Consider the following 24,024-nt stretch of genomic DNA (forward strand, 5'->3'; position numbering starts at 1 on the left):
CTTCCCCCAGGCACCTGGTTGGCCACTGTGAGAACAGGATGCTGAACTAGATGGGCCACTGGCCTGATCCAGCAGGCTCTTCTTACGTTCGTATGTTCTTATGTTATGCTACTGGAGCATTGTGGGAAGAAGCCATAGGAACGCAGCTCCTGTCCTGCTGTAGTAACATAGGCAGGGGGCAGTGTGTGCAATTGCTGCTGCCCAACTCCAGCCTTTTACGCAATGCACTGAGAAAATAAGCACAAATGATTGCCTTATCACAACCTAGTGTACTCTGCAGTAAATCAAAGCTACAATTTCTGCTTGTTATTTTAAGGTGCAGCTAGAGTTAAAGCTATTTTACTTTGTCCCTTCATCTGATACTTAGCAAACGTGCCTCATTGAAAATATTTTTCTTTTTCACTCCTCTGAGGCCTATTTTTAGACATGCCTGAAGTCTATTCCTCATTGTCCACATGCTTTCAAAGTGCACATCTATCTTAATTTTTAGCAGTTTCCTCCAGCAAAAGCAAGTTACAGTTAAGAGTCTCCTCAGTTTTGTTGCCAAGAAATTCTGGCCATGGGCCAGTGCTTCCTAAGAGTGCCTCCCTGTCTGTCAATACATACTTCTGTACCCTGTTCACACATCATTTTGTTTCTTTAACATTTCAAGGTTACTTCCATCAAAGGGATGAATCCCCTAACATTGAAGTGGGGTACCTTTTTTCCAATGAAGGGTCTGTTGTCGTCTGCACATAATGGTGGATGGAGTTAGCAGCATTGCAGGATTGCTACCCCATCTCTCTCTCTTTCTCTCTGCCATCCCACCTCTGTGGATGACATGAAATTAGGCTGAGAGTCACAGGTCACCTCAGGTGCAATGAGAAAGAGAGAGAGAGAGAAAACATTTTAAAGCTCTTCCTTTGATTTTTAAATCTATATTGAAATAGCACCCTATTCAGAAGCACCTGCTAGCTTAGAATGTGGCAAGCTAGCTGGAGCACATTATGCTGGTCACGATATCTGTACTGGTTCCCTGTGTTTTTTCCTGGCACTATTCAAGGCTCTGGCTATAAGCTATGAATCCATGAATGGCCCACTTATGCTTAACATACTTAAGAAAAAGCCTCTAACTATGTGCCCCATCACCACCTCTTAAGATCCACTGAGAGTTGTGAAACTATCTATGCATCGGGCAAAAGAGTGAGTAAGGAAGGACATTATAACGATGTACAAACGATGTATGTGATGTGAAGAAAGTGGACAGATAAACTTTTTTCTCCTTCTCTGGGAGATCTCATGTCACCCAATGAGGCTAAATGTTGGTATATTCAGGACAGACAAAAGAAAGTATTTCTTCACACAAGGCATAGTTATACTATCAGAGGGGCGGGAAACCTTGGCTGCATGGGGCCAGATCCTTATCAGGATCTGTCTCATGGGCCAAAATTAACAGGTAGGTAGAAGCACCCACTTGTTAATCACATGGCATCATTATGATATCACATGATTGGCGGGCAGGAGGGGGAATGCCAACCTGTCAAAACCCCTTGCAAAACTCATAGAACGTTCCTGCACCACTGTCACAGGCATTACCTCAAATACAGCCTTTTCCAAGGGAGGCTGCTTCACACCCGCTGCCAGTCTTCCAGCAGTGTGTATGCACATGTGTGAACTACCTTAGTGCGCTAGAGCAGAAAAACCCAAATTTTTGACTTTTTTCTAGGATAGCCGACATTTTCCTTCACTTTCTGCCCTTAGCCATTCCCCCCTCTCAAGTCCTAAACCTTCAGTCCTGCCCCTGCAAGGCTATGTTTGCCATTTTCACTCGCTCGCAGCAGACCAGGGGGTAGGAGTAGGATGCCAGGTCAGAAGCTACCCAAACCCTGAGATTTCAGGGGCAGGCCCTTGTGATGCCATGGGGCACACCCTAGTGATGTCATTATGCATGATACGTTAAGCATCAACCACAGTTGTTCGAAGCATACCACTCAAACAAAAAAAATTCTCTAATTGGAAATTAAGACAGAAATCAGAGCTAAACTAGGGTGTTCCTAGGTCCAGCTGAAGTGATGGAATAATTCATTCTCACCTTAGGGAGCCTGGGTAGGGAATGTTTAATCTAGCCTACTTGCTTCTAGCAAGAAGAGTTTACGTGCCCTCAGGCCAGGCCAGTCACTGAAGGCCATTGTAGGAAGAAGGGAGCCTAGTGTGGTGTAGATGTTAGATGGGAGCACTCAGGAGTAAAGATGGATGTCCCTGAAGGCTGCAATTCTAAACCCAATAAGGGACTAAGTTGCATAGAACTCAACAGAACTTATTTCTGAGTAGATATTGTTAGGATTGTACTGTTGGTAGGCTTGACTAGGAATCCTCTGCAGTGATACCCATATTCAAACAGGGTTGGCAACCCGCTGCCTGGAATGCCCTGCCCCTGCCTTTTAACTTGGCTACCCCAAAATTATTTACAGACCTGACCTTTCACTGCAGAGAGAGGTTTGAGAAATGAGTAAGAGTTAAGAAGATTCTCTGTCCTTTTCTGCCTATCCTGTGGGCTACCATAAACTCCCTTTGACAGCCAATCCAATTCCAATGAGTAATAATTGACAGGTTTGGTTTACCTTCATAGGCAGTAGCTTGGGAACAGCAGCGAAGGCACACTTCCCAGTGTGTGAATTCACTTTTACCACTATTGGGCAAGAAACAAACCATCATGCAAACAACAAGGTGCATCATCAGTGGGTTTAAGGGGGTCGAGTTGAGCGCATGGAACCACTGTTGCTTCTGTGGATGTAAGGGAGTGAGGTCAAAGGTAAATGAAATGCAAATAGAAAAAAAAGTGATGATTTTCTAAATGAAATACCATACCAACCACAACATTCCTATCAATAAGGCAGAAAACTTGGCATCCCGCAACCAGTCAGGGTTCCTAACCAAAAACCAAAACTAAACCTGGCAGCTAGTCAGACGTCACAGAAACTTGATCTAGGGGCTGCACTTAGTGCAGAATGCCGTGGCACAATTGCTGACATGAGTGAGACCCTGTCAGCACATAAATATCTCTGCTCTGAAATCTGCACTGGTTGTCGATTTGCTACCAGGCCAAATTCAAGGTGTACTTTTGATGTTATGGGTGCCACATAGTACTTGTTCTGCTGTTGTAAGAAATCAGTCCTTTAGTGTGGCAGCACATACGCTTTAGAACTCCTTGGCTACTGACTTTAGGCAGGCACCTTCATTGCACTATTTTTGGCACCTGCAAGCCTACCCAGGCATGTAGAATTATGCTTTTTATCTGTTTTTAACTCATTGTTGGTTTTATTATTTTGAATATTTTTAAATACCTGTCTTTAACTGTTTTTGCCAATAGTTTTATTGTTTTAATTCCTTCTATCAACCACATTGAGGTTTTTTATAATAAAGTGGTATATAAATGTTGTAAGTAAAATACATAAATAAATTTCAGAGTCACTGTGGCCTTTGAGTCTTTTTCCTTTTTTAGGAACAAAGGAATCTGCCTTATACCGAGTCAGGCCATTTGATACCATATAGCTCAGTACTGGTGACATGGACTAGCATTGGCTCTCCAGGATTCCAGGCAATAGTCTTTTCCAGAGATTGAATTTTTGACCTTGCATGCAAAGCATGTGCCCTACCACTGAGTTACAGTCCTTCCCCTGTTTAAAAAAGTTTTCTTTTAAATTTTTTCTTTTCAATTCATGAATGCACAGCATACCTAGAGCAGATCCACAACATGCATTTAAAGCACATGCAACATATATTTGAAGCACATGAATCTCACTGCAGAAACATTGGAACTTTAGTTTGTTAAGGGTGGTGGGAATGATAACTGTTGGGGGGAAATTACACTTCCCAGGATTCTTTGGGGAAAGCCATGTGCTTTAAATATGAGTTTGGTGTGCTTTAAATGTATTATGTGGATCCGCATTACTTCATAGTTTTTGTCTGCATAGAAATCATTTTAATTATTTTTTAAAAGAAATCAGCTACCAAGTTTATTTTGGCTACCCGCCATCTCTCAGCCTAATCTGCCCCCCAGGGTGAAAACAACAGAGGGTGACCATGACCATCCCAAGGAAGAAAGGCACACTGTAAAATGTAGAGGAAATAATAATGTACAATCATAGTGTGAAATCAGACATATGTCGAGACATAATATGAAGAAATATTTATATAAGCATGTCTGTCAAAGATGTTTATTATTTACACAATCTGTACAGATATTTATTCAGTAGGGCCCCACTTCTGGGCGCCCTGCTTTTTGGCATTCCGTTAATATGGCGCCAGTGGGGCAATCAGCTGGAGGGGGGCTGGAGCTCTCCACGCTCCAGCTGATCTCCCAGGAGGGGAAGATCAGCTGTAGAGCGCTACAGCTCATCTCTTCTGGCACGATCAGACTCCCATACTTGAGCTGATCGCGCCGGAGGAGGGGAAGGTCAGCTGTAGAGCGCTACAGCTGATCTCCTCCTCTTTTGGTGCAATCAGCAGGTTAGGTTCCAGACCCCTGCACTACAGCTGATTGCTTTTCGGCGGGGGTCTGGAACCTAACCTGCCATATGAGTGGGGCCCTACTGTAGTGCAATCCTATGCATGTTTACTGAGAAGCTAGTCACAATGTATTCAGTGGGGCTTACTCAAACAGGGAAGCATGCACATGACTGCAACCTCAAGGGATGAGGACCTTCACTCACCCAACCCAAAATTCAGAATCATGCCACTTTAAGCTGTTTTGCAACTGTTTTATACTTGTTTATGGTTATTGGATTTTAAAGGAATTTATTTCTTGTGAGTTGTCTTGGTTTCCACTCCTACCTCACAGGGTAGTTGGAAAGATTCCATACACACACACACTGGAGGTGTAAAAATACATACACCCCATATAATAGTTTATTGTCAAAACCAGTTGGTCATTGCAGAACTAAAAAAAAAAAATCGATATTAGTTTCCTACCAAATAAAAGCAGTGACACCTTAATAAGACCTGTGTAACTGCTTTAAAAAGAAGGATTGGAGGAGGAGAGAAAGATTTCTAACACAATCCTTTGCTATGTTCACTCAAAAGTCCCATTGATTTACAGCACAATTCTAAACATGTCTACTCCAAAGTAAGTCCTACTGAATTCAATGGGGTTGACTCCCAGGTATGTGGGATTAGCATTGCAGCTTTACTCCCAGAAAGTGAATATAGGATTAAAGCTTCATATTGAGAAGGTTTTCAAAACAGGCTGTGAATAAGACAAATAAACTGCCCTCTTCAATAGCCCAGGAAAATTTAAGCTTGTTTCAACTCCTTATAATTAGAAAAGTATGACACATTGTAATGGCATCATAAGCTGCAGCACGTACACTTTTTACAATTTCTGTTCAAAAATTATTTGAGAGATAAAATGTATAATATGCTATTTTTGCAATTAATTAAAAAAAAACCTAACGGAAGCCAGGCTTTAACTTTGGTTCACATTTGTGAGTGCAAAAATGACAGGTAGAATGTTTCTCTTTAATGTTCTAAGAGGGAATGCTAAAAAGATGTTCCGAGTATAATGTTGTGCTATAATGCAAGTAGTACAAACATGAGAAGAGCAAACATTTGTAAGTATTTGTAAGCTGAGTGTATGTAACCCTTAGACTTTAAACTGCTGAGAAGCGCTTCCCCTAATTAATGTTTAATTTTCTTTATTCTATGTGAAGGACAGTAAAACGTGAAGATGACATACGAAAATTATGACATACTGTAATTTGGGTTACGTGTGCTTTAAGGAACCATATAAATGTATGCTGTAAAAAGGAAGAAGCAGAGAGCTTTGGACATTCATGGCATTTCCACGTCATTCTCACATTCTCTCCAAACAACTGTTTGAACTTTGCTCCCAAAATAAAGGTGCCTTTATTTTAGGTCTGATCTAAAAACGATATGAAGCTTTGTTTTCTTCCACAATGTATACGTTCATTATAATGAAGGAAGAAAAATGGAAGACATCGGAAAAAGCCAATGTGGCTACACGGAAGACTGGTGGAGGAGGTAAAAGTAAAAAAGAGCATGTATAAAGAATGGAAGGAAGGACGCATCACCAAGGAAGAGTACCGACGAGCAGCTCGGGCTTGCAGGAATAGCGTAAGGAAAGCTAAAACCCAGAATGAGCTGAGGCTGGCGAGGGAAGCGAGGAACAACAAAAAGGGGTTTTTCAGATATGTTCGAAGCAAGAGAAAGACCAAGGAAACAGTGGGACTGCTGCTCAGTGAGGATGGCAAAATGTTGACAGATAACGAGGAAAAAGCAGAACTGCTGAACACCTATTTTGCCTCCGTTTTCTCCCAAAAAGGGAACAGTGTGCAACCTTGCAACAGTAGCAATCTCAGGAAGGGGTCGGGACTGCAGTTTGAGATTGATAAGGAGATAGTCAGGAAATACCTAGTTAACCTAAATGAGTTCAAATCTCCAGGGCCTGATGAACTGCATCCCAGAGTATTGAAGGAACTTGCGGATGTACTCTCGGAACCTCTTGCCATCATCTTTGAGAAATCATGGAGAACGGGAGAGGTGCCGGAGGATTGGAGACAACTGGTTGGAAAACCGTACTCAAAGAGTGGTCGTTGGTGGCTCTGCTTCGGACTGGAAGGAGGTTTCGAGTGGAGTGCCACAGGGTTCTGTCCTGGGGCCGATACTCTTCAACATTTTTATCAATGACTTAGATGATGGGGTGGAGGGAAGCCTTATGAAGTTTGCGGATGATACGAAACTGGGAGGGATAGCTAACACAATGGAAGACAGGAATAAAATCCAAAGGGACCTGGATAGACTAGAAAATTGGGCTGAAATTAATAAAATGACATTCAATAAAGACAAATGCAGGATTCTGCATTTAGGCCACAAAAACAAAATGCACGAGTACAGGATGGGAAATACCTGGCTTAGCAGTAGTGCGTGTGAGAAGGACCTTGGAATTGTAGTGGATCGCAAGTTTAACATGACCCAGCAGTGTGATGCTGCGGCAAAAAAGGCAAACGTGGTTTTGGGATGCATAGACAGAGCTATCGTTTCCAGGTTGAGGGAAGTAATAGTCCCACTATATTCTGCTTTGATCAGGCCTCATCTGGAATACTGCGTTCAGTTCTGGGCGCCTCATTTTAAGAAAGATATAGACAAGTTAGAGCGGGTTCAGAAGAGGGCGACAAGGATGATAGCCAGTATGGAGAACAAGTCTTATGAGGAAAGGTTGAAGGAACTTGGCATGTTCAGTCTGGTGAAGAGAAGGCTGAGGGGTGACATCATTGCACTCTTTAAGTACCTGAAGGGCTGTCACATAGAGGAGGGTACAAATTTGTTCTCTGCTGCCCCAGAGAGTAGGACTGGGTCTAATGGTTTTAAGTTGCAGGAGCGTAGATTCAGATTGGACATTAGAAGGAACTTCTTGACAGTAAGGGCAGTTCGACAATGGAACCGACTGCCTAGGGAGGTGGTGGGATCCCCTTTGCTGGATGTCTTCAAGCAGAGGCTGGATAGCTATCTGCAGGAGATGCTCTAGCTGTGGATTTCCTGCTGTGAGCAGGGCGTTGGACTCGATGGCCTACAAGGCCCCTTCCAACTCTATGATTCTATGATTCTATAATCATACTTGAAATTGTTTGCTGTGCATGCCTACTAAGATCCTGCTGTGATCCTCTGTTCTAGATCTGCACAGAGAAAGTACTCTTGACGCTGCTGGAAGCTATAAATTTATTGAATTCCTGATCTGCAGACAACTACCATGTGGGCAGGTAGGCATGGTTTGGGAGAAATGGCCATAATTGGCCTGGAGACCAGAGGTTCCTCACTCCTGAACTATGGAATTCACTCCTGCAAAAAAGTAGTGATGGCTTTCAACTTAGATGGCTTTAAAGGGGCATTAGACAAATTCACAGAGGATGAGGCTATCTATGGCTCATAGTCATGATGACTGTATACTACCTCCTGTACTGAGCTACCTCTCAATACTAGTTGCTGGGGATAGTCTTACTGTGCTCAAGCCCTGCTTGTGGGCTTCCCACAGGCATGTGCTTTGCCACAGTGTGAGAACATGATGCTGGACTAGATAGACCTTTGGCTTGATTCAGCAGGGCTCTCCTTATGTTTTTACGTTCAGAAAGCAATTACACAAAGAAAAGAATTATGGTGGCTACTCTCCAGTTAAAGTACTCCCTCATACTGCAGACTCTCCCAAGTCCAAGCTTTAGCACTTTCTGGAAGCATTGTAAGACCTACCTGCTTGAGATCACCTTTGTGGCTCAGGGTTAAGGCAGAAAAGGTTGGGGTAACAATCAGAGCTGTGCAGCTGATCTGGTCGAATCATGAACTGAACTGGGGCTCTTCCAGAGCACATCAAGGCAGCCCCAGATTGGGAGTCTCACCTGTATCATCTTCTCCCACCCTCACTGCCCAACTGCATGTTTAATTAGGGTTTAAAACCCTGATTAACATGCAGTCGGGTGGGGAGAAGAGGAGGGGGAAGAAGGAGATGATGCAGACAAAACTCTACCTGTATCATTTCCTCCTGTCCCCCCAACCCTCCTAGCCACCTGACCTCAGGGCTGTGCAAGGTCCCTAATTCGGTTCATGGCATGGATTGGGTTGGACTGGGCATGGAACAATCCAGCCTGAATCAGGCCCTGAAATGAATTGGGGATGCCATGCACTGCAATGAACAATAACAATGAATGTGATTCAATTTATATTCTGTTCTTTTATTCTGTTTAATTTTGTCACCTTACTAGGGATAGAAAGATCTGTCAATTTAGTTTCTGTCAGTTTCTCATCTTTCTAATCTTAAATTCAGTTCTCCACATTTCTGCAGCAATTTGTGATTTTAAAAAAAAAATCCTTATGAAAATTCTTCAACATTTTAGGGCAAATTTCTCCTAATAAACAAAATACATTTTTGTAGGCGGTTTTGACTAGTGTACACATTTGGGCCCACGGTGCCTGCCTGCACCTACCTGTCCTGTTGCGGTAATGTTGGCTGCACTGCATGCATCATGTACACACGTATGCATGCCTGCCATCAACCAAGATGGTGGCAGAGGCACCAGCCCCTTAGGGAAGCCTTGGCCACCATCTTGGTTGATGGTAAGCATGCACGCAGCATGGCTGGCATTCACCCCAACGGGAAAGGTAGGTGGGACATGCAGGCAGGTGACGTGGGCCTGCACAGTTGTAGGGGGTGGCCTAGGAGCTCCCTCTCTGCGATCCGTGGCAGAGTTGGGAGCTGATGCTGCCACAGATTGAGGAACAGGAGTGCTACCCACCCACACTAAGGAGGGGCCCTACCTGGCCACCCTCTGGCACCAGCCCTGCTTCCCCTGAACATATGCATTTCTGGTAAACATTGTTTGGCGAACTGCATTACAAAATTAGAATAAGTGTGAATTTCAAAGGATGGCTGTGTTCCGGTCCTCATATTGGATTTGGCTTGAAATGTGAACTGAATCGAATTTCTCGTCCATCCCTACACCTTGCCCAAGCTTGCAGGGTGGGCCTGGCTAAAAATCGAAAGGAATATTACAGTGAGAGACTGAGGCTGTGTACATACTGGTTTGAAGTGGATTTGATGCATCCCATGTGTGCATGTTTTTCATGTTGTCCACATGATGCCATCCTCATCCAAGTGGCAGCTTGCACTTCCCTCCATTTAATTAAGATTTTCCCAATCCCTGGAGAATGAGGTAAAGAAGAATTCCAATAAAATCACATGACCCAACAATGAACAGAGAGAAGTGCAGTGTGTGGGCAGTTTTATTTTTAAATGTGTATGGTGAAGCTTTTCTGGGTGTCATCTGTCACCACACCCCCTACTTCCATTGGCAAGGCACTCCTTGGTGGCCTGCTGGTGGGGCCAGGCACAGCACAGATGTAAATTATTATTTTTTTAGCCTGCTATTTTGTGTAAGTCTGGTGTATTGAAAAACTTGCATAAAAAAAAAAAGTTGGCCACACACAGAGCTAAACAAATATTTGCATGCATGCCCACAGTGGACCTGAGGTTTCTGGAACTCAGGGAGGGTGGGCTATTGTGGTATATTTTATGTGGGTTATTTTTTTGTCAAATTGCTTTGAGGTTTTTTTCTATAAAGTGACTGATAAATGCAATAAATAATAATAATACTGATGGGCCTGGTGTAACATAGTTTTTTTAAAAATCCTTTTGTGCAAGTCTGATACACTGGTATCTCAAAATGAAAAATAAAAATTGTCTGCCTGCACAGCATCCATGTAGCCAGCCTTCCTTGTTAGATGGGGCGCCCACATTTCTAGGTGGGGCATTTGGAGGGGGGGAGGTTCCTAGCACCAGCCAATCCGGGGGTGGAGAGGATGTGAGGGCCAGACCAGGGGAAAGGAAAGGCAGTGACCTTCTCCCTCACTCCTCCTCCATGAAGAGAATATGTTAACTTAAATGAATGAAGTTTTACCCATTGAATTGTCTCAACCCATTTTGAGAGATCTGCAGGAATACCAGACTCAAAAGTTTAACTTTGCCTATAGTTACAGTCCCCTTTCACCTGTGGCCTATCTCTGCATTCTGATTCTTCATGAACTGAACAACTTTGGTAATGACAGTGAGCTCCTGAGCTTGGCTTTGATGCCAGATTAGGCCTGAAAAACAAACTTGTCCATACTACAAGTTTAGGGAAGGGCAGAGAGAAAATAAATACTTTCGTGTGTGTTTATTAACTCCCCCTCGAGAGTCCCTTCTAGTCTTGTTCCTGACCTTTAGATTTTCCTTCCTGTTTGACAATCAAAGGAAAACTTTTAACTGGTTGCTATATAAAGGATTAACTAAGCGATTGGAAACTAATTATGGAAAGCTATTGGATTTTTTCTACTGGTTTCTCGGTTAATTTTTCTGCCCAGAAACCATGGAAAGGCCTCGTGCTGAGTTGCACAAACGGGAGAATCCAAAATTAAGCCCGAGTTACAGCCTAGGTGGCCACCCAGTTAGCTAACAGCAGTGTTTATATCCCTCCAGGGCTGTTTTCATCCTCTGTCATCAAGAACTCAAGAAAAAGAAGAAAAAATAGCCACTATGATTGTGAGTATAGGGAGTGCTTTAAAAGAGTAAAGGGTAAGTTCGGGTAGATATTTTTTCAGTTCACTCTAAGTTGTCTCTTTGCTTCACCCTTTAATAGTAAGCATGCAATCCTGTTCTCATCATAACAACTGCAGAATAAACACATTTTTACTTCTTACTGCAGGCAAATAAACATACTTCTTTACTGCTGGCTGGGTAGAGAACACAACTGAAACTGAAATAGATAATCAGAGCAAAGGAATGTCCAAGGGGTGGATACTAACTCTTGCCCATAATGAAAAAATGGAAATGGACTGCCTTCAAGTCAATCCCGACTTATGGCGACCCTATGAATAGGGCTTTCATGGTAAGCGGTATTCAGAGGGGGTTTACCATTGCCGTTCTCTGAGGCTGAGAGACAGTGACTGGCCCAAGGTCACCCAGTGAGCTTCATGGCTGTGTGGGGATTCAGACCCTGGTCTCCCAGGTCATAGTCCAGCACCTTTACCACTACACCACACTGACTCTCCTTGCCCATAATAAAAAGTTCTTCAAGGGTCATGTTACTAAACAGGCTGTTCTTTCAAAATCACTTATATAATTATAGGGTGATGGTGATTATGCAAAATCCACCCTCAGTCAGGGAAAGTCTTAAGTGAGCTGACTTTGGGGGACTCTTCCAGGTCAGGCTTTTGTTGTTCACTCCTGCTGCCTTATTCACTGAATTTTTCAGAGGGTTCTGCTCTTAAATTGCTCCTGTTCTTAAAACAAGCTATCATTTCTGAGGCTGTCATTGTCTGCCATGTCACAAATCTAAAAAGAAAACAATTTTCCAAAATAATCTGGTGGGGGGGTGTCACCCATTTGTTCCACCCTGGCTACAGGACTGTCACACAGATTTATGGGACTCAGGTAGAGTGGGTTACTGGTGGGACCAGGCATGACATACACACATTTTATTTTTTAACTCACTGTTTTGTGTAAGTCTGTATCAGAAAACTGCACAAAAGTAAATAAATACCTGCTTGGATGTCCACAATGTACTTAACATTTCCAGAACTCAGGATTGGGGGGGTGGGGGAGTATTAATGGAGAGGAAGAACAACAACACACAGTATGAATACATCCCATCAAGCACCACCCACTTGTGTGGATGTGAAACATTAAGATAGAGTTCAATAGAAAGCACTTGTGACTGTGGATGAACAATGGTGTGTACAGGCCCTGAGGTAGAGGGTTGGTTTGCTTAAGGCAGTGATTCTCAAATGGTGCGCCCAGGCACACTGGTGCGCCCTAAGAGGTAGCTAGGTGTGCCTCAAATATTATGAAAGTGTATTTTAAAAATGAGAAGAAACCCATTTGTATAGGGTAAATAATAGTTTTCTGTAGTTTAAGTTATTTTTATTCATAGTTTAAAATATATTATTTTTCATTTTGTACATAAAGTGCACCAGAAAAAAATTAAATGCTTCACAGTGCGCCGCGAACCAAAAACATTTGAGAACCACTGGCTTAAGGCAACCAAGTAACTTCATCATGGCTAAATTGAAATTTAAACACAAGAGTTCCCAACTCAACTTTTAACCACTACACTATACTAAATCTTTGATAATCACTTATAGGTTTCTACAATCAAGGGGTATATAAATTTTGTTAAGTAAAATAAATATGTGCCATTAATATTGTTTCCAATAGTCCGACCGGAGATCACCCACTCTGTGGCCTCTGAAACTCCCCCTATGGATAATTATAGGCACTGTTGATTTGGCTGCCGTCTTTGAGCAAAACACATTTTCTTCTTTGGTCAACTGCCTTGTACTTTTTTTGTTTTGTTTTTAGTGTTTGCCACATTTTGTCTGCTTGGCACTGTCGTTTCAGCTTAGTTATTCCCCTTTTGTTTGCTTTACATGCTTTTATTTTCTTTTGTTTTTCCTGGATGTTCCTGCTGTTAGTGAGTATAACTTTTCCATTTATAGAAATCCTGTTAGTTGTTGAGTCTAGGAGCCACTTACCATTTAGCTATTGCCTTAAAAGTCATCTCTCTCCTTCTCCCTTTTTCAGTAAAACCCAGACAGTGGAGGGGCGGGGGGGAACGACATCTATTTGGCAAAATATGTCAAATTGATTTTATGGACAGATTTGCCATTTAAGTCACACCAGGGATGATAACATCTGTCAGTGCAAAAAGCCAACTTGCTTGTTAAGGAAGTTCAGAAACAAAATATTGCTACTCTTTAACTTTCTGTTCATACTTCTCTAAGGCAAGCTGACATAATTGATGGTTTTTCTGTTTAATAGTAACAACTGGCACTGAGTTAGTGTGGTTGAAAGGTAATTAAAAAAGCACCAGGACAAAAAAAGCATTGGGTCATGATGTAATATTTGCTTCTTGCTCATTGTAGATCTAAAGCCTTAGGCAATAACGTTATCCTATTAATCCTGGCAAGAATATTTGAAAGATGGATTAGGCTGAAGCCAGAGATTAATTTAAAGTCAACATGGAGATAAAAGAACATGTAAAGTGGCTCTAATGCTGGGTTATGTACCTATGTTCCTATTATTAGTATTACTAGTACTCTAACCCAACAGGAGGTCAACGTACTGCTGGACTGTGCAGAAGAAAGGCACACTAACCTCAAAGTGTCCAGATCTAAGTTCAAAATAGGACTCCATCCTAGAGCAGTGGTATTCAACCCTTCTTCCTACAATGTGATATTTTCTGATCAACCAGTTACCATGGAACTCCTACATAGAGCAAAGCACGCTGTGGCATATTCAATGGCATGGGTGAGAACCTGGGACTCTCTAGATGTTGTTGGACTACAGCTCTATCAACCCAGTCAGCATGGCCAGTGGTCAGAGATGATGGAAGTTGTTATTCTACAATATCTGGAGGGCCACAAGTTCTCCAACTCTGTTCTGTCATACACTCATGAGGAACACTGAACTGGCCATGGTTGTTTGGCTTCACCATTGCCCTACATAAACTCAGGACACAACCTAGAACAGGGGTGGGAAACCTCTGGCCTGTGGGCCCAATCCAGGCTGCCAGACTTCCCCGTTTGGCCCATAAGACCATTTGGGGCAAGCCAAACCCTCCTGCACCACACCTGATGTCACATCAGGTGCAGGGCAGGTAAAAGTGGTGCTTGGCCAAAAGGGGCTTTGCAGGTACTGCCAATTTATTTATTTATTACATGTATATACTGCCCCATAGCCAAAGCTCTCTGGGCGGTTTACAGCAATTAAAAACATTAAAAACAAATATAAAAATTTTAAAACACAAAAAAAATAAAAAACACAATTTAATTTTTTTTAAAAAAAATTAAGAACACATGCTAAAATGCCTGGGAGAAGAGAAGAGAAAAGTCTTGGCAATCCCTGCAAAGTCCCATGGTGCAGCGCTTTCCACGTGCCCAACAATAGCTGGTTGCCAGGTGCTTTGGAAGCACTTCAGTGCTTTGCCAGGCCAGTGTTTGGCACACTGAGCATAAGGCTGGCAAAACCCTCTGTGCAGCAGTTCCCAAGTGTCCAACATCCAGCTGGCTGTCAAGTTCTTGGGAAGTGCTGTGCAAGGGGGCTTTTAGTGGTCAGTCACCTGATATCATTATGATGTCATATAATTGACAGGAGGGTTCTCCTGCCCATCTTGTCAAACCTGGCCTACAGGCCTGTGGAGAGATAAGGATCTGGCCCACCTGGCCAAAAAAGGTTCCCTACCTTTGACCTAGAAAAATACATCCTACATTTCTCTGAAAATAGCATCCACTTTCTCTTGCCTTCACGTATAATTCTAAATTATTTTGTATCAGGCAGTCATCGAAATATTGAAACTGAAGTGACACATTGTCTAACAGTCACACATCTATAAAATATTGGCTTGCATGACAAGAAATGTCTGCCATATCCCATTCCCCTTTGCTTCTCAGAATAATTGACAACACACCTTCCTCTAATACCCGATCAAAAGCGGTTGGTGAAGTTGAGCAAACATTTTCCAATTATTTCTGAAAGTTTGTATTTTGCATTTACTGTTTATCCTGTTTGGTTGCCAAGATAAGTGAATGGAACTTTGTTAAAAGTGGAAAAAGAAGGGACAGTGTTTGAAACAACAGCACCTCAATTTGTGGTTTGAAAATATTGTTATTGTTATCATGCCTGCAGTGATTGTTAGATTGGCAGTTCTTATTCCTGCAGTTTATGGTTATTTCTTTAACTGTTGTTTGTCGTTAAACAGTATGGTAATTAACATGAAAACAAGGTTCCTTTTCAATAGTCTCTCAACTTGAAAGGGAAATAATGCAACACCAACAAATTTATATATGAACAAGTAAACAACTTCCCTTGCTGCATTCAGAATCCAGGTATCTAGAAAGAAAAGATGGGTCAGTAGTAAATTATTGACTATACACATATGGGCACAGAAAAACACTCTCCTCCTCCTTGCATATCTTCCTGGCCATTTGGTCCTGCATGAATGTTCCTAGCTTACCAACCTTTTCAATAGCCACTAGGAAAGCAGGATTCAGGAGTGCCATTTTGGGATAGGGGCCATCAGCTCCCCCGTCCATGTTTAAGATCACATGTGATTATTCCTCAAGAGCAATTATAGTTCTAGCCAATCCACTAGTTCAGCATACTGAGCAATATTTTGACAAAAAACCATATGGGTCTGTCTACCAGGAACATGCCAAATTCACCAATTGCTTAAAAAGTGGTGACAGTTCATAACATTCGTAATCTGATAATAATTTGATAATTTTATTTTTTTTGTAAATCACTTAGACATTTTTTACAATCAAGCAGTATATAAATTTTGTTACATAAATAACATTGCTATACATAGTACCAGGTATTTAAAAAGTGACCACAAAAATACAATTTCATCTTAAAATGAATATGAGAGGGGTCTTTAAAGAGCTAAAAGCCACTGTATGCTAGCTGAGTAGGGTGTAAATCCCAAAATAAATCATTTGGAAGATTATTATTGGGCATTTTTAAATACATATTTTATATTTATTGTTGGATTTTGTTGCTTATAGCTTTATCTGTCAATCATGTTGGGGCCTTTCAGCAAAAAGTTGCTCTTTACATTCTTAAATAAATACATTGTTGTTTCATAAAATGTTCAGTGTATTTTATCATAAGGTTATTCAAGTTAATAAATGTCTATGTGTTAACTTCTAAATAACCTAGCTCTGTAGTGCACATAGCTTGGTGGAATTCTGCACATTTTGCTTAGTGAGATTTTCTTTACAAATCAAACCCATCTATCCTCAAGAGAAGATAGTTCAAAAGAATCTATCCTTAGCTTTACTGCTGCAATTAAATTGGAAGAAAAATAATTACACAATCACAGGTAATTCCCATTTACAATTAAAAACATCAGGTGTTATCCAACTAAATCATATTGAGAGTAGAAATCAACAGACTAAAGTTGTCCAATGACTTACTTGTCCATTGATTTCAATGTGCCTTCTCTAAATTTGACATAGCTGGATACCACTCATCTTTCCTAACTTGTTTTAGCTCCTCTCAGAATTATATCCTTGCTTGCCTATCTCTCTGCTTACGCTGCTCTTCATCTCTCTGCTCCCTAAGAGCTATGCCTTTTCTGCCTTGCAGTGCATGCCCTGTTAAGGGATCCTGCCTCTTGTGTCACAATGCTAAAGTTCTGGTCTCCATGGGAACAAAGAAATATAAAGGATGCTTAAGAGCCCTTTAGCTCACTTTGGAAACATGACTTGCTGAATTATGACTGAATTCACCCAGGTGTGCCCAGGTGACCTACCGTCTGTGACCACGGTCATGGAGGGAATTGCTAGCTATAAATTGCCCATCCACACCTACCATGAAAATCCACATTTTCAGTATTCAGTTTGTCACCTGAGAGTCCACAGCTGAGCTGTTTGTTATCGGTTTGCCATATTAAAAACTCTGGAGTTTATGTAGCCATACAGGTTGACATGGAATTTTAAAGTTATAATGACTTTTTGCTAAGCTCCACCGTCGCTCTTTCCCTATAAGTGCATTGGTCCACATTGTATCATGTGTTTTAAGTTCTCCTGCCCCCCCCGGAATTGAGCAAAAGTGAAATAGCATTTTCATAGTTTAGTCAGTTTCAGGCTCAGAGGAAAGGAACACAACGTATGGTGCATGTAAGTGGATTTGTTAATGCAAAAATCTGTAATAGCTTTTAACGTCATATGGACGAAGGTGAATTAATGAGGACAGAAAGCAATTACATCGTAACTTTTTTCATGTTGTGGGCTGCCTTGAGCATAGATTACTATGGAAAGGCAGCATACAAATAAACCATGATGATGATGAATACTTGAAATAATATCTATACCATACAAAAATTAAAGCAATTATAATAATGAGAAATATATAATAAAATACAAATCTTAGATACAACTGTAAAACATAGTACATGTGTAAAAGCAACAACCTAAGAAATAAGGGAGAGGAAAATCAGGAGTAGGGTACATAAAATACAGAAACAATATACAAGTACATAATCTATTCTCTGTACAGAAGTAGTACTTAATTCCTCACTCCTGCCGTCACAGAAAATGAAAATGCCTTCTTTAAATGCCTCTATTTGTTTGCACTTAAGTTTCTGTTCAAATGATTTTATATGGGGTAGATTTATAGAAATGATCCACCCACCAACAGTACAAAGGCTGTACTTATAAGGACCCCCACATATCTTGAAGAGAGAATTAAAATGATGTATGATGGAGCAAATAAAAAATAAGAAAAGAATGCATGTGGTAGTTGAAGAAGCAAATTTGTTGATTTGAAGCTTGGGATGAAGATGAATGTAATGTTTTAAGAGTGGCATAGGCAATTTGGAAGTGCTTTGACTGTCCTTACTAAATATGCATCTTGTCTAGTCATGTGCCAAGTACTGATAAAACAGTTCTGCAGATTTTCAGCATGAGCTAAGGAAGGGCCCTTTAGAAGACTGACCCACCAAGTTCAGTGGCATTTAACATCCAAGTTAAGTGTGCTTAGGACTGCAGCCTGAATATGTTTTAATGGGGAGAGATGGAATATACACTGGATTTTTTGACTCAAGAAGCAAAATGTCTTGGACCAGCCTTTCTTATCCATGCACCGCACATTTTGGTTCTCCTGACTGAGATGTCGGCAACAATTTGCTCTGCAAGAACTCTTCTGAGGTGTGTCTTCTTTCTTTTCTCTTTTCAGTCTGTGGGCTGTGTTTTGTAGGTGATTCCATGCATAGAGAGAGGGAAAGCTGTTAGTGGATGACAGAGGCAGGCACATTCATTGGGGCACATTCCAGGGCTGAGTCTTTGGGCACTTCCAGACTGTCACTATTTTTGTGTGGGATTTAATCACATACTGGCAAATTCAGGTTATGCAATTATAGTTGATTGGGAGGTCATGTACAACAAACTTTCCCCAAACGATCAGACTCTTTGTGATAAGGAAAGTGACAGAAAAATGCACTGGAAAGTGTGGGATAACACTTACTTTGACACAACATTATCTAACCTGCCTGCAAACAAATCAAGATAAATGTTTAATAAAGAGGTTATCTAGAAGCCCTCTCCATTTTAACAACAGCTCTTGGGGCTGACACAGACCAAACATGGTGCTGTGATGAAAAAACGGCAGGTTTTGCAAAACTTTTTGCAAGTGATAAATTGTTCTCAAGGAAATGTGGAGTCACATTAGCCTCCCACTGTGCAGTGAGAAATATATCCGATGTAGCCCATTTGTCTGGTTACCAACCCACCTCAGATCCCATTTAAAACAGACTGCGTATAAAAATTCCAACTGCCATATCACATGCTGTATAATTCTCCATATTTTTGCCTCAGGATCTTACTCTGGAGAGTATTTCAGCAACAACAGGGAAACCCTATTAGTTACACAGTTCTAAGGAAGACAAGCTGTGAATATGACTTTCTTATCATATAGCCTGCTTTTGATGGAACAGAAAGCAGAAATGCTAGGATACATGTGTAACAACCTGTTGTCATTCCACAATATACCTGGGTACTTCGGCCATCTTAACATAATTGTGGGTAGTCCTGTCTGAATAGAAGTTCAGCACAAAGTGGCACACACTGTTTTTCTGAAAATGAAAAAGGGGTTGGATGAAGCTTATTCCAGTTATATGTGTCATTTTACAAAATTATCTTACACTCACAGTATGCTAGGACCAAAGATACACTTCTGGTACACCAGTGGAATGGCTGCTGTTATCTCTCAGCTTGGGAGGGGAAGCACTAATAAGCAGAAAAGACACACATGCCAGCAGGAGCACAGGGTTTGCAGAAGGAGTCCTGGTCTGGTGGAACAACAATATGTACAGCATGTTGAAGCTCCCTGGTTCAATTCCAGGGACAGCCCCAGACTAGAAAAACGGGGAAGATCCCTGCATGCCTAAGCCAATCGGGAGGAATGCCTTATGGACAAATAGTCCAATCCCTGGACAGCTCAGAATAGGATGTGGGAATAAATGTGTGCATGTGGGACAGTGGCCTATGTCAGCAAGGAAAGAGAAGCACGGAGAATAGCAAGCAATACTCGACAGCTAGAGCACATACAGATAGGGTCCCTCCAGATAGCCTTTTTATTGTGCATTCTTGATAATTTGTGCTCATGATGCCATCGGGTTGGTCACACGTAATCCCACTTTCAATACTGTTTGCGCCTCCTAAAGTTTTGCTTCATTTCCAATCAGTGCATATCCCGTGACTTCCTGCTGAAATCCTACAACTTTATATCCCACAAATATTCTGGTTTATATTTGTGCCGCCTTTGCTGTGCTCTCCAGACAGCAATAATGTAGTAGTAGTAGGAAAGTATTGCAGAACAAACTACAGTGAAGCTGAATAAAGCCACCAATAATGCACTCTTATTGGGTCAATAGTACGTTGCAGAATACACCCACAATAAAACACCAATCTGGAGGCACCATACGTGTTTATGAGGAGGTGAGAGAGAAAAGTGTTGGAGTAAACAAATATTGCATGGTCACTTTAAGAGATATTTGGGGAATATCCCATGTACCTGTTTACCATGATGTAACTTCCTAATGGGTGGGTTTAGTTACCTGACTTCCTCCTCCTTTGTCCTGGGGGATTTTTGAATATTCTCCATTGCTGATCTTCCTACCTTTGAAAGAGGCCGCATGGCATGATGCTCTCTCTAAGAGCATCATTACAAACACCAAGATGGACTGAGACTTCTATATTTTTCTTTCTTCTAAGCTAGAGCCTATCTTCTTCTGAACATGTGAAGAGGTTGTGAGTAAACATTCTTTTCTTTTACCTAAAGGATTGTGCCTGTTGTTATTTAAACCCAGGGAAGGTGGGCTGGTTTATATTCTCATTCTGCTGCTTGTATTTTTACAACTCTGCTAAATTAGTTCCTATTTCTGTGTGTATTTTTATAATACCGAACAAAAAGTCCTTTTTGCGTTCACAATCAGTGCTCATATCTCGACCGCCCACCATGTGGGGGTGTGTGGAGAGGAGAGTGCAGTGACTTTGTGCATGCTTCCCCCTTGGGAGTTGTAGAGATGTGGGTGTGCTGTGACTTTTTGTTCTGCTCTCTACCACGCAAGGCAAAAGTACTCATGAGCGTTTGGCCAGCAGTGGCAATGGTTGGAGGGGTGTGCCTGGTCTTTGCCAACAGAGAACCTATCTGTGGGGGGATGGACGAGTGCCTCCAGTGTTTGTGGGAGATGCAGCTCCCTGCTGTTGGAAGGGAAGAATGCTAGAGCAAGACTGTTCAGACAAGACAGTATTCAGAGATATGGAAAAGGGTGATGAGATATGTTCCGCATTATAGCAAGCATTTCCCCTTCATTTGCTTCCCTGTATGGAGTGCTTTGACCTGGCAGCCCCAGTTGTTGGGAGTGGAGGGCCAGCAAAGTGCCTGGTAGGGTTCTAGACAGAGAAGTGTTAGGAATTTACTCAAGTTTCCCTGTGCAAACGCTTCCTTGCTCATGAATTTTGGCCAACAGCAGGGGTAAAATCTTCTGGGGTCGGGGTGGGATCTTAGACCCCTTACTTTTTTTGAAACCAGGTCCCAGCAAGGTCCCCTATGTCTCCAGCATCCTACAAGCCAATTGGCATGAAAGGGGTATGTGTTAACTACTGAGAAGAGTCCCAATGAGTGTCAGTTGCAAGCAAGCTGTTATGCCTTCCTACTTCAAAAAGCCAAGACAAGTTGTGGAGTGTGAGGATTCTGTAACTGCAGAAGAAAGAGTGTGAATCCCGAGGATAGCATCCCATCTACATCATAAAGCAGTGTGGTAGCAGCAGGAGATAAATGTGTAGACATTGAATTCAGTAATTTATGCAATATCTCTGACAATAAGAAAGGACAGTTAAATGGTAACAGTGACAGAGAAGCAGAAAGCAGTATTCAAGCCTGGCCAGATTATTTTATAATCTTAGAAGACTGTATCATTTTAGAAGGGGGTATAGCTGTGACTATAATGAAGGAACCCTGCAATCTGAATTTGCCACTATACTACTGGCCACTGCAGGTTGAATTTTCAGCGTCTAAAACATGTTGCATAATAAGCTACTGGTACATCTTGGCCAACAAGCCCTGCTTGCCTCACATAAGTCTTTCAAGGTCTTTCAGTTGGAACTACCTACCATCCATGGAAGTAAATGCTGTTCCTTCACATTACCTCCTTAAACCTTTCTTCTGCCTACCCTTTTCTATCTCAAACTAGGGAACCCTTGCATCATAAACACCTGCACTGATTTGGCACTGGAGGAAATTGCTGATTAAAAGGCAATTTCCAAGGGTGCTCTGCTCAGTCAGTCTAGACTTCTAGCTTGCCTCCATTAAAAGTTAATTTCTTTGCAACATAAATAAAAAGCCATAATCCTATCCACTTTACCATTTGAGGTAAATCTGAACTGATAGCCCCACTTCCTGAGGTCATAGAGATCATTACTCTGGCAGCTAACATTGGCTAATCTTTTCAGCTTCAGTGGGCAATCATTGTTAAAATTAAATTTAACAAAAGAGCCCAGGGTTTTTTCCCCTAAATTTTCCCTTTGTTATCCATAACACTGCCTTTATATTTACAAAAATATATTCTGTATAAATAAACAATTCCCTCCAGGAATGAGACAAAAATCTCCTTGGTATTAATATTTCAACTCCTGATACTACTGTGAACATTTCTTTATATCAGTGTTTCCCAAATTTCTGATAATTGAGGCCACTGCCCAAGCATCATTTCATGGGGGCCTGCCCTCTCCCAAAGAAATGGGAACCCGCCCTCTCCAATCTTTTGTGTTTATTTTGGACTATTCTTGTAGTTCCCTTTGTTTAACTTCTCTATTGTTCTGACTGCCCAGTTTGTATTTATAGCCAGACAGTATAGCAAGTACTCTGCAGACCAGAGGCCACCCCACTCACTCAGCTACATTCTGAAGCCTATACGTTCAGTAGCATGGGATCCCAACTGTCCCTAGGAGCTCTAAATATTTTTCTGGTTGTCCTTCCTCCTGCTAGATGGCCATGTATCTATCTACTGGGCAGAGCAATCCTAACACTAGGAAGCCAGTGTAATTTAGGTCCGCATAAATTAGGTCAGTGTAATTTACCCTATTCTATACTGCTTTCAGCAGCCTCTCGGAGGGGCTACCACAGGCTGAGCTGGAAGGTGTGGGGAGCCTCAGGTTTTGAGGATTGGGCCATAAGTCACATGGTCAAGATGAACAGGGTTTGGAATAGTCTCTCCTTGCCTAATCCTACCCCCACTGCACCCCATTTTGGGGATTTATCTCAGTATGAAAATCCTCTGGCTTAAATTCTGCCAGCTGAGCCCTGGTTGAACTATCATAGCCCTGGCTCAGCTGGGTGGAAGGATTTACACTGGCCAGAATAGACTAAGATCCACCTATTCCAAGCTTGTTCATCCTGGGGGATCTTGAAGGTGTCCTCTTTTTGAGGGCTGGTTAGTCCAAGTCTGGTTTAAAGATAAGGAACCATAAAAGGGGAGAACAGGAGCCTTGAAGTGGCCCATCAACCATTAGCAGCACCTGGTCAGCAGACTGAGAAGGCCCACAAGTCACCTGGTGTCTTCCCCACTATGATGAAATATATTGTATTTCTATTTAAATTCTAGTAATTATTTATAAATTTGCATCTCTACATACACATTAACACATGTAAATATTATGCAGATTGGTATCCTTTTTGCTGACTTTTTTGGGGGATGCAAATTCTCTTTTTTGGCAGTGCATAACTGTTCGCGCCAGAAATGGTTTGCCTGGTGGGGCAGAGTTGCAGCAATAGACCCCTGATGGCAGGGCTGCTGCATAGCAGGAAGGTGAATGTTGAGCTGGCTTCATGGACATACCAGTGGGTGTGCTAGACTGGCTCTGCTGGTGTGTGTGCACACAGTCGCAACTTGCTTCAGCCTCATCACTCCCGATACATGGCAGCAAATCTGTTGCTTGGAGGTAGGGTAACCCAACAATAGCCTCCCAGCACCAGCATCGCTGCTGTATATGGGGAAGGGTGAGGCTGTAGCAAGGTTGATTGCCATCCCCTGGTGACTCAGCTCTTGCTTGTGCATAGGACATGCCAAGAGAACATCAGGAACCATGGGACTTGAGGTTTTTGAGAGAGCAGGTAACGTAGGGAGGTACATTTGTTATCAGCTCTCCTAGTGTATCTAGACTATGCACTTACGTGTGAGCTTACATTTGTATAAAATCTAATTTCAGGGAATTGGCAATACTACTCTCATGATCTTTACAGGAGACAATTGCATGCACACAAATAGTGGCTTTGATAACCTTGCTTACTTTGGGGATTTAGCATGGATCAATATTAATGTGCTTGCTCCAGGGAGCCAACAATAACAACACTGTTGCCATAATTGCAATAGTGATATATAAATGAATAAAGGTTTACATGCTCATATAAAACGATTTAGAAGCATTGAAAGCAGCATTGCAGCTTGA

The 24,024-nt window shown here is 41.9% G+C and overlaps 1 protein-coding gene across 2 annotated transcripts in view; it reads left to right on the plus strand.

Moving 5' to 3' along the window:
- LOC133390587 (uncharacterized) overlaps positions 1–24,024 on the plus strand; it is a 56,485-nt gene that overhangs the window by 17,491 nt on the left and 14,970 nt on the right. Inside the window, exons 2-4 of one of the 2 annotated variants that reach the window (XM_061639630.1) lie at positions 5,688–6,619; positions 7,669–7,754; positions 10,997–11,092. In XM_061639630.1, coding sequence (XP_061495614.1) covers positions 5,989–6,619; positions 7,669–7,754; positions 10,997–11,089 — 810 coding nt within the window. In that variant the 5' untranslated portion in view covers positions 5,688–5,988 and the 3' untranslated portion in view covers positions 11,090–11,092. The remainder of the gene's footprint in view (positions 1–5,687; positions 6,620–7,668; positions 7,755–10,996; positions 11,093–24,024) is intronic. The other variant, XM_061639536.1, reaches the window with a different exon arrangement.

This window comes from Rhineura floridana, chromosome 1, assembly GCF_030035675.1.
Source record: "Rhineura floridana isolate rRhiFlo1 chromosome 1, rRhiFlo1.hap2, whole genome shotgun sequence".
NCBI classification, from domain to species: domain Eukaryota; kingdom Metazoa; phylum Chordata; class Lepidosauria; order Squamata; family Rhineuridae; genus Rhineura; species Rhineura floridana.